This window comes from Epinephelus lanceolatus, chromosome 18 (assembly GCF_041903045.1).
Source record: "Epinephelus lanceolatus isolate andai-2023 chromosome 18, ASM4190304v1, whole genome shotgun sequence".
In the NCBI taxonomy this organism is placed as follows: domain Eukaryota; kingdom Metazoa; phylum Chordata; class Actinopteri; order Perciformes; family Serranidae; genus Epinephelus; species Epinephelus lanceolatus.
Genome location: NC_135751.1, coordinates 27,425,585 through 27,440,580, shown reverse-complemented (window position 1 = coordinate 27,440,580; position 14,996 = coordinate 27,425,585). Strand labels below are relative to the sequence as shown.

Sequence of the window (14,996 nt, the reverse complement as noted above, 5' to 3'; positions counted from 1 at the left end):
TGTCTATTTTCAAATTGTCTTGCTACTATATCCGAGGGTTTTCTCTATTGAAAAATATTTTTGGTCTGTTTTCTGCATGTGTTGTCTATAGCAATGTTTTCCTTGACCACAGATGTACCGTTTTAAAGACTGTGCCATATGTGATGCACAAATAGCTCTCTCTTTTCTGCTCCTTTTCTTTCTCACAGGCTCTACTCTCTCTTCCACTTTAACGTCAGACACCAGCTGGCCTCCTGGTGGTAGTTTTAATAGAGTTTCATGATCTGTAGTTCCCTGTTTACCATGATGCTGTTCGGTTTCATCAACTCTGTGAAATGAAGAAATGAATGGATGTTGCTCCTTCACACTGCCTGAAGGCACAATGCAGTGTATGTGATGTTGTTTTTTATCCACATGACCTGGACCATGTGCTGTGTGCTTCATTTGCTGGAAGACACTGAGTCAGTTTGTTGCAGCAGAATTTACGGACATGAGCTGTACACATGCAGGTCCATATGTTGCATGCCAACTGATGTTCTTATTCAGTATGAGTTTAGATTATGGTGATTATGGTTAGATTACATCCTGCAATATGCTGCATAATTCTTCTCAATTTGTAGTGTACTTTTTTGTGCACCAGTCCAGTACGTACATAGACATAACAAGATGCGAGTTGAAATATCTTGTTTTAAGCTTACATAGTGATTTGCTGCTGCAGTGTTATTCATTCCAAGTACTTACAAGCCTATCACCAGAGAAAATATTGGCATTGAACATATCTGCAAACCACGGTTATGTTATATTTGCATGATACTTTACAGCAGATAAACTGAAAGGTTACGTTCAACCACCCTTCAGTTAATGTGTGGTTAGCTTTAGGCACATAAACCACTTGGTTATGGTGAGGACAAGATCATGTTTTGGCTTAAAGTACCTCATTTGGGGGGCACAATCCTGGCAGGAAAAGCAGTAATGTCTCTGTAGAAAAAAATCCAATTTCAGGCCTCTATCTCAGAATGAAAAGCAGCAATGTCTCAGTTAAAAACAACTGTTTTTCAGGCTCCTATGTGGGATGAAAAGCAGCATATCTTGGTAAATAACAATTGCCTTTTTGGCCACTATCCCAGGAGGAGAAACAGTGATGTCCTGGTAAGAACAATCACCTTTCAGGCCACTATCCCATGTGGAAAAGTAACAATGTCGCTTTTTGGGGCCACTATCCCAGGAGGAAAAGCAGCGATGTCCTGGTAAGAAACAATCACCTTTCGGGGCTACTATCTGGGGATGAAAAGCTGCGATGTCTAAGTAAAAAACAATCACCTTTCGGGCCACTATCCCCGTGGAAAAGCAACAATGTCTGTTAACAAAATAACTTCATTTTGGGCTACTATCCTAGGAGGAAAAGCAGCAATGTCTGTTAACAAAATAACTTCATTTTGGGCTACTATCCTAGGAGGAAAAGCAGCAATGTCTCAATAAAAAATATTTGCCTTTCGGGCGACTATGCTGCATGAATAACAGCAACATCTCATTAAAGAACAACTGCCTTTCGGGCCACTATCCCAAGAGGGATAACAGCAACGTCTCATGAACAATTACTTTTCGGGCCACTCTCCTGGGATGAAAAGCAGCAATGTCTCAATAGAAAACCATCACCTTTAGGGCCACTGATCCACAATGAAAAGTTACAATGTCTGTAAAAAACAATTGCTTTTTTGGCCATTATCTTGGATGGAAAAGCAGTGATGTCTCAGTGAAAAACAATTACTTTTGGGCCTTAAAAGTAGCTGGAAAAATAGCTTGGCAGGTGTCTTGCCTACATGACACACCATCCACCATCCCCTCCACCTCATAATGACATAGTCAGCCTCTTCAATACATCACTTTAAAGGCCATTTGATAAGATAGAAATGTAACGTATTTGTGGTTTGCAGAGTCGTACAATGCCAATATTTTCTTCCGGGGACTGGGCTGGTATTGAATAAATTTGTGGTTTCTTATGGTTTGTTGAATTAGGATCAACTTTTGCCAGCGTAAACAAATATGTCTGTTGACATTTTGGAAATGTTCATTTGGCCACTGTTTCTGTACATCTGCTGTGAGAGGCAGAATGTTAATATGCATCTCTGTGCACCCTCTGATGTTAGAATAATTCATCCACCATATGGGCAGATGAGATAAAAAAAAAAATATGGATGGATTTTCCAAAGATATATCTTTGTTGTTAAGGAACAGAACACTTCACATATAAATAGACTGTATGCTAATATTTGTGACCTTAAGGCGGGACTTTATTGATCCCCTCTTTTGAGTCCTGTGTTAGATAAGGGATGATCTGCCTATGCAGACAGATACAGATACAAATCTCTCTCTCCCATTTTTTCTCATTCACACACACACACACGCAAAGCCAAAAAATGCAGATCAAAACGCAGAAGCTATTTATCTCAACAGGAGCACAGTCAAGAATACTGAGCGCTCCAAGCTGTAATTACTCTGTCTGTGGTTGAATTTTAATTACATGTTAGCATTACGTCCAGTATTGTCTTATGTCCGCAAGTGTGTGTGTGTTCTGTCAGGATTCTTATCTTACACTCACACTAACACACTCCTTGGCTGTAGCACAATGACCACAGTTCCCCGCCACCTGCTGCTGTGTTAAAGTAGAGAAGCAGAAAGGCAGAAAGAGACACAAATTGATACCAGTATTGGCTCAGTACTTTCATCTTGAAATGGTATTTTACTTTTCATATATGTATATAAAGCCACAGTGACTCAGTTGCATGTTTTAGTTGCAACCAGCCAAGGCCCCGTTTCCCAGTTTCGATGTACCTTAGCGCTCTATGAAGGTCTCTAACATATACCTTAGCTAAGGAACTTATTTTCCTACAAGTGTTTCCCAAACTGTCCCTTAGCGGGTGCTCGTAAGGAGAGCTGCTAAGGGACATCGTAAGTTGGAGCTGTCCTTCACCACGATGCTGAAAGTGCATTATCTCATATAAAGGTAAGTACATGACGCTGATATAAAAAGTATTGCCATAATAATTTTAACTTTTAACATCAAATATTATATGATAAATGAGGCTATACCTTTTACAGAACATCTGCTCATGTGCTGCTCAGGTGCATGCAATTACCAATTTAATGTATTGCGCACGATTGGTTCATGTAGCCTATATAAGCTCATGGGTAGCTGCACATATGCGCAACATTGTGACAGAGTGGCTGAGAAAGTTTGGCCAAAAGGCGAGAGGCGGCAGTTTGCCGAAAGGCTGCCAAAACTGGTGGTGGACCCAGGACTGCTCCCACCCTCACCCCGGAGGAGGGAAAGCTCCTGTCAATCATTGGCCACAGAACCTCCCAAGGCATCACTGGGGGCATTTATGTCCATGGTGGAGAGGGAACGGTCCCTCTCCACCCCCCAGTCTCCTGCCGAGGGGGGATTCACACTTCTTAAGATAAACCTTTTAGAAGATATACCTTCACTGAGGAGACTCTGGGAAACAGCCCGTGGAGACCTTAAGATACAACTGTGGATGCATGTAGCGCTACCAAGGCTCTGGGAAACGGGGCCCAAGTTTATTTGTGCTTTCTATTTGCACTTGTTGCTACATAATACTTCAGAATTGAAAGAAGGGACCAAAATCAAGATGTCTCTTTTGGTTTCATTATTTTTCTTACATCAGTTCATCCTGCCTCTGGAAAATGGTCTTTTTTCATTCATTCAATCATTCATTCAAACCTTTATTTAAGACTTGGGATTTAATTGAGGGAGACTCTCATTTTCAATGATGTTGAGCATGAACAAAAACATCAAAAACAATCAATGAGCAAACAAAGAACCATCATGCATATCTATTAAAACGGGTTGAAATCATACAAAACAACAAACAACAACTGCAGTAAATGATCGCTAAAAATAGAAATACAGGGTGATAAACATGTTATGGTGTAGATGTAGAGTTAAAAGCTTTTACACTCGGTTAAAATAAGATCTAAAATAAGGCATTTAAAAAGCCATAAGGGTGTCCAAGTTTAAGGTCTTAAAGGGATAGTGCACCCAAAAATGAAAATTCAGCCATTATCTACTCACCCATATGCCGACAGAGGCCCTGGTGAAGTTTTAGAGTCCTCACATCCCTGGCAGAGATCGGCGGGTAGAGCGGCTAGCACACCTAATGGTAGACGGCGCCCCAGACTAACGTCCAAGAACACAAAATTGAATCCACAAAGTATCTCCATACTGTTCATCCATAGTGATCCAAGTGTGCTGCAGCCGCGACATAAAAAGTTGTTCGGAAAAACGTCATATGAACTCTGTTTTTAGCCTCACTGTAGCCTGTAGCTCTGACTGCTTCTCTGTGCTCCACGCTCACGTGCGCGCTCACGTGAGCTCACGCTCACGTGTACAGTTTGCATCACAGTGGCTCACTTACCCCAGACCTGAAGCACTGGTTCAGAGAGGGTGAGGTGTTCGACCATGCAGGTCATTCTTTCTCCTCGAGTCGGAGTGTGCACCAGGTAGGAATGAACTTGATAGTACCAATCCCCATCAGACATCACTTCAGAAAAACTGACAGCTGAGGTCACTTCCTCTCCGTTCCGCAACCACGTCATTCGGATTTGTTTTGGATAAAAGTTGTAGGCACTGCACACAAGCATGGACGGGTGCTTCACTAAATTTATCTTGATGGTGGGTGCAGAGGTGAGATTACCTGAGAAACAAGTTTTATGTTTTCATGAAAATCCACCATACTACTCTGTAAACTATATCAATTTAACAACACACAGTTATGTTTTTGATAACATTTAATTGCATATACTTTTAAGTGAATAGTCGTGGATTATGACATTTAAATTTAATCAAAAACAAGACATATTGTGTGTTCTTCAGAAACACATTTCTGAACCTTTTTTCATGTGTGGATTTTCTTTTTACATATATATATATATACAATAACTATTTTTTTGCGCATTAAAAAATATGAAGAGGCTCATTTATATAGTAACCACAAAATATCTGGGTAATTCCTTTTGTAGCATTCATTATAATATTAGCCCCCTTTACTTTTCTCTTTAAGGCGGCTCAAAATGTCCAGGATATTTTACACAGTTATGCTGCCTCGTTGTTCTGTAGAAAAGGTACAATCATTGAGTGGGGGAACATAGTTGTCTCGTGTTTAAACCAGCATCGGAGGTAGTAATATCTGTATAAAAGGGACCGCCAGTGGTACGGGATCATGGGCCACGAGTGGTGTATTTTCAGATTTAAAAAGTAGCTAATAGCAATTAGCAGCTAACTCAAAAACAAGTACAACAGCCAAAAATACCTGCAAATTGGGAAATCAATGAGGCCCGGGAGCTCCTTAACATCTGACCAGAGGATGAGATCAACCATGATCCAACATATTACCATGGTTTTGCAGTTGTTATTGTTTATAAAAAACTCCCTATGTTGCAGAACCAATGGTAAATCTGCAGGGCGGTCCTTCGGTGGCTTGCTGAACTCTTGTGCTTGTAAACATAGTCCCACTAGAAACACGTGTAGCGGTACAAAATGGCTCAGCCGCGCTCGCAGAAAACGCCGTCAAAGTTAGCGCATGTTTGTCGTGTTTGTGGCGACACATTCTCGCCAAATAAAAGAAACAAACATAATCTTTTACAAGGCCATGACTCATCCGTCCGGCCGGACTATAGAGGGAATCGCCTTGTTGTTTACAAATACTTCTGGGCAGAAATCCAGCAGAGCTTTTAGCTATATATATATATATATATATATATATATATATATTTTTTTTTATATCACATTTTTCACATCACTGTATCACTGTTTAGACTAATCCGATGTTTGTAAAGTCTATAAACACAATGACTGAACAAACGTTATTTCTTAGCCGTTAGCGGTGTCTGTAATAGGTAATAACTCATTAAACGGTCCGTGAAAAAAAAATTTTTTCCAGCGGATATCTTAGTTACAACATGATTGAGCTAGCAAAGCAGTTTTGTGTTGCTATGTGTGGCATTTATTCAGTTTTGGGAAATCACGATGTCTAGAAAGCATCAGTGGCTGCAGCTGACAGGGACAGCTAACAGCAGCAAAGCTAACATCAGGACGTCATCTGTTAAAAGCTTCCCGTTGTCGGATACGACATGAAACTACTCCAGTTAACTCAATCATGTTGTAACTCAGACATCCGCTGGAAAAAATATTTTCTTCATTGATGAGCACACGTTTGATAAAACTGAGTTAAATCTCTCAGGCCTTCATTTTCAAGTTCCCTGTGTGTTTGTTTCCTTGCGGACGAGAAAAGGGGAAGCGCACATTTCCGAGAAGGCGTGTCTTTTTCAAAAATGCAAGAGGCGTTGCTTTGTTGCCGGCCGTTTTCACCGGTGTGTTAAACACACTTTAGAAAGGAGTGTCCCCAGACTATCAGAAGGCGGAGATCTCTGATTGTCTGGTGGCGAGACTAATAAAGCGATAAAGAGATGCGTGTGTTATTTGTCACACTAGAGGCTGACGTGTTACATGTCACGCTCGTCACGACTCTTTTGCTTCTGCAATGCCTGCGCACTGTTTAAAATCACACACTGGAACGACACGATGCCACCGTTGATTGGTTCTGTGTAAAAATGCAAAGGCAGCATAAAGAAGGGACTTTGTTGCAGCCTTATAGCACAATCTACGTAAAAAGGGCTATTAAAATTACTCTAACTCCGTGGTTCTCTCATATAATAGTGTTCATGGGCAAAATATCCTGGTAGTGTTGTATTCTGAATACTCCAAGACACACATGAAACAGACCCTTTTCATGGCAGACATTTTGACTCATCTAAGCAGGAAGAAAAGGTGTAAATAATATTAAACAATGGCTCTATTAAGTGTCATAGTAGGCCATGTCAGTGAGTGAGCATGCACAACATGAGGGTCCTGAAAGTAACTCTATTTTTCCTGCTTTGACATGTGACACTTTGCCTGCTGTGAAAAGAGTCTGTCCACAGCACACCGAAATCCATTTAGTAATATTAAGAAAAAAAATGCTCTTACCTAATTGCTGGACGGCATCTATGTTGTCTTTACACAATATCTTCATTTCAAATGCTCTCAGTAGAGCATCATAGGGATCACGGCTCCAACTGTTTGCTATTGCAATTGCAAAGGGTGTGAATCCTTTCCAGTTGCCTCTTGTGCTGTTGTACTGCATCATTACTTTCTTGTTAAAATGATTTTCTATAATATATTCTATATCTTTCAAACCTGGACCCTTGAACGTACAACATGACGTGAAATGTATAAAATCTTCATCTGAGAAAACTGTAATAAAAGGAGAGAAATGTATGAACATCAAACAGTCACTAAAACTTTACAAATGCATTCAAGTAGAAGAGTAATGTAACTGACCTGGACTGAAAAGGCACACAATCACACAAAAAAGAAAATTATGAATGTGCATGTTTTCCAGTAAACCTGCAGGAACAGAGCTACTCTGATGTGCAACATGTGTTCACAGATACTGGGGAAATAACACCAGTACACTGGTAAGTCAACAAAATAAAGAATGCACCCGCCCCTTTGCTCAGTTGAAACTCCCCCTATTCATTATCATAATTAAAGTGATACTGACACTAGTACTGTTACTACTAGTAGTATTCTTCCTCTTATCACAGTTTTTATTCCATGTTTGTTTTATGTAACTGTAATCCAAATTAGAGTAAAAAAAGCAAACACAGCAACACAACATACAAAGAAAGACACAAGCAAGACATTAAAAAGAAAAAAGATGAGGTTAAGAGAAATCTGTTATTAAAGGCCTAACAATATTTCAGACCGACATATCTTTAACAAATTTCAACAAACTTTTTGACAATACCCCTGAGAAAAGCAGGTTGATGTGTTATGTTTTTAAACTGTGTGAACATGTTGTGAACTTGTTAAAGTTTTGTGACCTCCCTCTCTCTGCCCTCTGCCTGTGAGGTTGGTTTGGCTTCCTGGCCCAGGAGCTGGTGGGCGAGGTTGAAGAAGTTGTCATGAAACTACCTATACCTGCACACAATCCTCCTGTTTCTGCCCATCTGTTATGAAATCTTGTGGTTTAAACATATATAAACAAATATATGTGTAAAATGCTACCAAAATAATATATTCAACTCAAGGAAATATAACTCAATTCAATTTATAATTTATTCTGTAAAATCCTTCTAGGGAGGTATGTTTCATCTCGGTAGTTGAGAGGGAAGGTGAACATCTTTTGATGCAAACTTTAAAAGTTAAAATCCCACTTTTGCCATCCTGCACATGGTGTGAATCTTTGCAATTTCCAGAATATGCTTGACACTTCTCACATAGTAGCAGTATTTGTGTATTAATTATGGGACATGGGATGCATTCCAGATCTTAACCGAAATAAACAATGAATATGTATGTAGTCATGTAGTCATGTGAAACACGTCCTCACTGAAGGTCACAAGCTACATCAGATGATTCTGAAAGTAGATTTATATCCCTCATCAGAGCGTCAAAAAAAAGAAAAATCGAAATTGAAATTGAAAAAAAAGACCCGAATGCCCAGGCCAGGCAGCACCTATGAACAAACTCCCTTCTCAGAAATATATGTATTTTTTACAGATTTGCATGACTCATGTGGGCCACATTTGCAAGTTGGAAAATCCAGAATTCCAGATTAATCCAGAAAAAATGTTTTAAATACATGAAAATGCATTGCGCTGCACTTAACATAAACAATTGAACCCTATGATGAGGTATGCATTACTATAGATGCATCAATATATACTTTGCATTACTTAACACACACAATGATAACTATGATACTGCATGGACTGTTATAACATCCTAGGACTCCTAACTGCAGTTGATTGTTGAGGTGTGTATAGGTGAGTTTAGGTATTTGTAATGCATTATAAGCTCCATCAGTCAGTCTTTACTTTTTAACTAGTCAAGAGCATCCATAAGACACTTACAATACATTATAAGACACATCTCTAATGTTTTATGTCTGTTGATTACGTGTATCAGGAAGCATGGTGTGTGTTAGTCATAGAGCATTATAAATGCATTAGAATTCACTCTAAATGCCCTCATAACACATTATAGATGTGATCTTCAAATGAATTACAGATACAAAAGTGATTCAGCTTGACTCATATGCATACATTTCCTTTTTTTGAGCAGGCATCTTGGCCTTTACTCAAAGTAGACAATTGAGAGGTGTCAGGAAACAAGGGAGCAGAGAAAAGTGGAAGTACCATGAAACAAATGTCAGTGGCCAGAAACAAACCAGGGATGATGAAATAACTTAACTACTGGGTCACAAGGAAGCCCTGATATTTGTTTCCTTTCACAAAAAATATTGTTCCTGCAGCAACTCCAAGAAGTCCAAGACCCAGGCCAAGTCCACAAAAGACAGCTGGACCAATGTTCGTCTCATCTGTGTCAGTTTCTGGGGAAGACAGGAAAACCCAAATTTTAAAGTGACTTTAGAATTTATTCATTCCATCTTTATCAGACCAGTCAAAAAATATTACGATATTATACATCATTGAGCATTTTTGTTCTCACCCCAAAACTGAGTCTGAGGCTTCTCCAGCGACGCATGTTCCACAGTGCAGCCATAGATGTCTCCTTCCTTTGGGACAAAGTTCAGGTTGGAGAAAACATGAAACGTCCCATCAGGATTGGGTAAGCATTTGTTGAAAGCATCTTCCATTGTTACTTCTACATCATTCTTGGTCCACTTTATGTCAATGGAGGGAGGGAAGAAATGGTTGATGAAGCAGATGAGTGTATTCTCTTCTCCTTCTATCACTTCATCTCTGGGATAGATGAGGATTTCTGGTGTCTCTGAGAGTTAAATTAACACATAATTTAGTGTACGTTCAATGGTCTCTCAACAACCCTGTGCTAAATGGATACAGTATCTTTGCCAAAAGTAGACAGTCAACATAACATCAATGAATGTATTTTACCTGTGGTCATTGTTGCAGCAGACGTGTCTGGTTTCCATCTGAGCAAATCATATCTGCAACTTTGTCTGTAATGTACGGCATATTCGTAAGCCCAGGGAACGTGGATCATTGAAGGGATTCTGCTTTCCCAAACAAGACCCTTTTCTTTAAAGTCAGCGTAGTAGACATCATCACCATCCAGTGTCACACAGAGTTGAGTATCACTCGAGTCAAAGCAGCCATAATTGTGACAAAGTTCATGACTTCCTAGGAAAATGCATCAATCACACATCAACTCAGAATAAAAGCCTGTTTAGACAATATATATTGGTGACAAAATCATCAACAGATTTTACAAATAACGTGTCATTTTGGTTTCTTTTTTTCTACAGATTCAACAGTAACAGTCATAAGGAAGTAGCCATACTTACTTTGAGCATAGATGGAAACTGCTCCTGAGAAAATTAGTATAATTTTTAAGTACATGTCTTTCAGTCTGTACATAAGTGCACTGTCAAAGCTCTCGTGACTTGCCTCTGTCCTCCAGAAAGATAAGACGTTTAAAAGTTGGCTGTGTTACAGTAACCTTCCGCATGCCTAAAAAAAAAATCATCTAAAATGTTGCTTGGCAAAAACAAACAAAAAAATCACAGGGGAAATCTACTGAAGGGAAGTTACGAGAAGAAGAATCACGTAAAACTTGTTTATCCGCTTTAAAGGTGCACTGTGTAAGCCAAGAAAAGTTCATTTTACATTCAGTATCACTCACTAAAACTCATTGTTTATATCCGTGAACCACATAAAAAGTTTTTGTTGTTACATAAAACATGTTGTGTTTGGTTTCGTCTTTATGATTTGACATCTGAGTCTTCACATTGTCACAGTTTATAGTCTATGGATCATGCCAGGATTTGCACTGTGACATGTTTTCCACATCAGCACCTAAGTAAATGAAAAAATGTGTAGCACCACACAGACACAGCCTCGACAGGCAGGCTGCACACAGCTAATATAGCACAGCGTCATGACTTCACTTCTTCTTTGATTCTACCAGCTGACAAACAGACCAGGACACAAAGAGCAGCTGGTGGCATGAGACTAAAGTCTGAATCCAAAGCATGTAATGTGGCATGTCTCAAGGTGTGGAGACTCTCTGTTCGAAGTGATCTTTGTGTCAAATAAAGGGCACAGAGAGAGAAAATCCTTTATGTTACACTAAAGTCATTAAATCATAGCTGATTATATTAATAGGCAAAACATTTACCAGTTCAAAAGGAAAAAGAAGCAACACAGAACACAGAGGAAGTGGGTTATGTTTGTCGAATAATGTAAATGACGTAATCATACTTTAACAGGTCACTTTGTGCCAGTTCCAGTTTTAGTCAGACAATGGATGAAGGGTACTTTCATACAAGTGTAGGACAAGAATATGCACGAATTATTTCTTTGTATGGTGTATTTGTTGTATTGGGTATCAGGGTAATTAGCAGTTATCACTATATATGGTGGGAACCTTTCTATGCCTGGTCAGGTGTTCCACCTGGAAGGAAAAACTGTTTTTGACCCCTGAAGCACACATGGTAATGCTCGAGTAGACTGGAGTTTTAAAACAGCATGGCGGGAAATTTAAGCACGGTTCGGCAGTACTTTGGTGTAGAAAATGAAAACAAGGTAGCATGTAGGCTGTGTCAGAAAAAACTAGCATATAATCACTCGACTGTAGCAATGCACAACCACATTCAACTCAAGCATTTGGATGTTAACCTGCACGGAACGATGGCTGCTGCTGCTGCTAGCAGTGTTAGCCACACTCAGACCAATTTGATATCGTTCACCCGGAGACGCAGTGAAGATAGGTCTGAGAAGATAACGCAGCTCATCACAACAATGACCAAGATATGCTTCCATTTAACTTTGTTGAAGGTAAAAGCTTCAGGATGTTAACTGAATATGCTGAGCCTGAATACACCATGTCTTCATTTTGAATCTTCGTTTAGTCTACAGGGAAATTAGTCGCCAGGAACATCCCTAGTAACAATCAGCACGTCAATTGAAGTCATTCCGGTGGGTAAAAACATTGGCTTAGCCTCTACAACAAGAATGCATCACCACATGAAATGATCTCCTCTCGCTAACCTGCTCAGCTGTCAGTTGTCAGTTGTCAGCTCAGTTAGAAATCCAGTTGTGCATGTACAGCACATAACCAGGAAACTGGCTTTATCCAGGAGAATCTAGCTGGAAATATCAGGTTTACCTTATCTTACCCTGATAATAGAAACATGATCATATTCATGATGTTTAAGAAGACAGAGTAACTGTAGAAAGTCAGCTAAAGTGAATGCGAGAAACAAATACGTACAATAGGCTTACGTCATGACAGCTGCAAAAAGGTTTTACGACACCCTCTTAAATACACACACACACACACACACACACCCAGAACAGACTCACTCACATGATCTTTACAGGCACTATGAGAGCATGACCATGACCTCTGGGCCCACAATAGCTAACGTAAACTGTGTATGTGCACGTGTGCGTGAATACAAAGCAATTGTGAGTGAATGCATGTGCTGTAAACACCAGACTTCACCTCATAAGCACAGAATGATTTGTATTATATTGTGATGAGCAAAACAAACAAGAAAAATTGAACGCAGCTCTTGGAAAAGTCACATCGCCGCAAATAAATAACAGTAAAGAGGGTATTTGTTGCTTTTGCCCGCGTAGCCGGCCAGGAACATTGAGTCACAGACACCAGGCAGGAAAAAATACGCAATAAAATCATAACAAATATTGTGACAGAACGTTCAAGTGAAAATACAAAAGCAAGGACATACAGTGCGAGGAATGGTATTATAACCTCATGTTTCAGTAGTGAGAGGGCTTTTGTTCCCCTTGTATGCGTGGTTAAAAACGTTTTCATGTTAAAGCTTGTTTAAATAACTCTCGAACTCGTTGTTCACATGCTTGCAAAGTTGAAGATGTTTGTGATTTCACTTGGAAAACAGGCCCAGGTCCACTTCATGGAAAGCTGTCCTCCTGTGATCGTGTGTTTCTTAAAGATATTTGACAGTGATTTTGTGTCACTCAAGGGAGAGGAATGTCTAGTTTTCTGACTACTTTCTATGTGGGTATAAAAATACAGAAGAGGCAGTAACACAAAAATACACACGTACTAAGACCATCTGGTGTGTTAGATGATGTTCCTTTGCCATGTTGAAGCGCTGAACTCTCTACGTCATCTCTGCCCCACTTTTAACAGCTGTTCACTAGATTTTCAGAAACTCATTTAAGGTGTGTGAATATTTTAATTAACATGACTTAATGCGGGTTGACAAGTATTTGTTTTAATTGCGTCCTTGAGGAAACTCTTCCTCTGTTGTTTCTCAGGAAAACCAGGCGGCTGTGTGGGTCAATTGGAAATGCCTGCACACATAGAAGGCTACTTCATCATCAAACAGATTTCTAATGTGAGCTGCGGATGTTCCTATAGCAACCAGGGACACCTGTTTTTCTAGTATGTACACTGTGTATCTGAGCACACATGTGTACACCCAGGCAGGGTTTTCCCTGCCATTATAGTGTCAAAGCATTTCTGTGTCGCATCTCTGTATGAAAACAATGTAGTGTTGTAATGTTGTAGTGAGTTCTCAGTGAGAATTCAGCGATGCTGTCTCCCTCCCTTTGTAGATTTTCATTTTTCTTTTTATTAACTTTTAAACTATGTCTCTCTAGTGAATGTGTGATTATTTGGCTTAAGATTTCTCTGTATTTTTATGGCTTTAGTTGATCGCTCCCTTGCTGGCATGAAAATGACGGGTCCATGTCATTGGTTCGACAGCCCATTGGTTCGACATCCCATTAGTCCGACTGTCTGCGGTGCTGAACGGCTCGCAGTGGGCGTATGGTGCGCCGCGACGGCTTGAGGCGGAGCAGGCTCACGGCTTATGTGTTTGCCACTTTCTTTTTCATTTTAACCCACACCATGATCTTTTCCTGACCTTAACCAAGTGGTTTTTGTGCCTAAACCTAAGCAGACCTTAACCACAGGGCATCATGATGATTTCGGAACGGACTTAGGAACAATGAGTTTAATATGGTCGGAACAATGGGATGTCGAACCAATGGGCTGTCAAACCAATGGGCAGTTCCCGAAAATGACATCAGCCATAAGCTGACATAAGCCTTCCAAAAACCTAGGGAAAACACTGGAAGGGTGTGAACATCATAGATGTACAAAGAGACCACGGGGTAAAAACAACATGTTTTCTACATCTAACTCAATTAATTCAGGGTTTATTTCGACCTAACCGGAGTTGGTGGTTGTTGGAAGAGAAGAGTAACAAGAATAACCACGACTATTGGGGGAGTTTTATTTTGTTTCTGTCGAGTTTGAATGAAGTGTGACTTAATAAGGCAATTGACCCTTCGCTAAGCCTCTCCCTTAATCAGTCACTGTCCAATCCTACGTTAGCAACCGTGTGTAGCAACCAAGAGCTCCGTCAAGCTTTCAGCAGAAGCTAATATGCCGAAGCGGCGTGCGTACGGTAATGTTACCTTCAAGTCCGACACCTGATACCCAAAAAGTGTCGAAGGTGGTGTTGAATTTTTCCCCTTCCCCAAGCTCAAGACCCAAGAAAGATATGGCTAAAACAGTGTGGAAGACCACACGAACAGCTGAATCCAGCAAAGATCAATAAAAACACCTTTGTTTGTTCCAAGTTAAGATGCTAACTAACATTTGCTAACGCTAGCTTTGTGTGCTAGCTGCTCTGCCTTTGTCTGCCCCAAGGAGGGAACATAACTCAACATTAACTTAAATTTAAACCATATATTGACTTACCCTCCTGTACAAGAACATTCTTTGTCCTTCACGTGAAGTGTCAAGATGTGGGGTGCCTGACGCTTGCATTGTGACTGGTGAGCTTTTCTGTCTATTTTAATGTTCTCGTGATTTATACTCCGCCAGCAGATGAAATTGTGGATGTAGCTCTCACATGCATATTGAAGACCTTTCTGTCGGCTTCTCTCTGATATCTCCGAACAGTTTTTCC

At 40.0% G+C, this 14,996-nt stretch overlaps 3 protein-coding genes across 3 annotated transcripts in view; all 3 read right to left on the bottom strand.

Moving 5' to 3' along the window:
- The window catches only part of LOC117268004 (cytoplasmic phosphatidylinositol transfer protein 1-like), an 87,310-nt gene that overhangs the window by 51,928 nt on the left and 20,386 nt on the right, over positions 1-14,996 (bottom strand). The gene's annotated exons all lie outside the window — the stretch shown is intronic.
- LOC117268007 (rano class II histocompatibility antigen, A beta chain-like) lies at positions 4,401-7,561 on the bottom strand. Its single transcript, XM_078161608.1, has 3 exons — positions 7,379-7,561; positions 7,025-7,291; positions 4,401-4,694 (listed from the first exon to the last, which is right to left on the bottom strand). Exons 1-3 carry the CDS (start codon positions 7,428-7,430, stop codon positions 4,408-4,410), a joined length of 606 nt encoding a protein of 201 aa, XP_078017734.1. The 5' UTR covers positions 7,431-7,561; the 3' UTR covers positions 4,401-4,407.
- LOC117268006 (H-2 class II histocompatibility antigen, A-Q alpha chain-like) lies at positions 8,203-11,106 on the bottom strand. The gene is made up of 4 exons (XM_033644110.2): positions 10,371-11,106; positions 9,961-10,206; positions 9,554-9,835; positions 8,203-9,434 (listed from the first exon to the last, which is right to left on the bottom strand). The coding sequence occupies exons 1-4, from the start codon at positions 10,441-10,443 to the stop codon at positions 9,295-9,297; spliced, it is 741 nt and encodes a 246-aa protein (XP_033500001.1). The 5' UTR covers positions 10,444-11,106; the 3' UTR covers positions 8,203-9,294.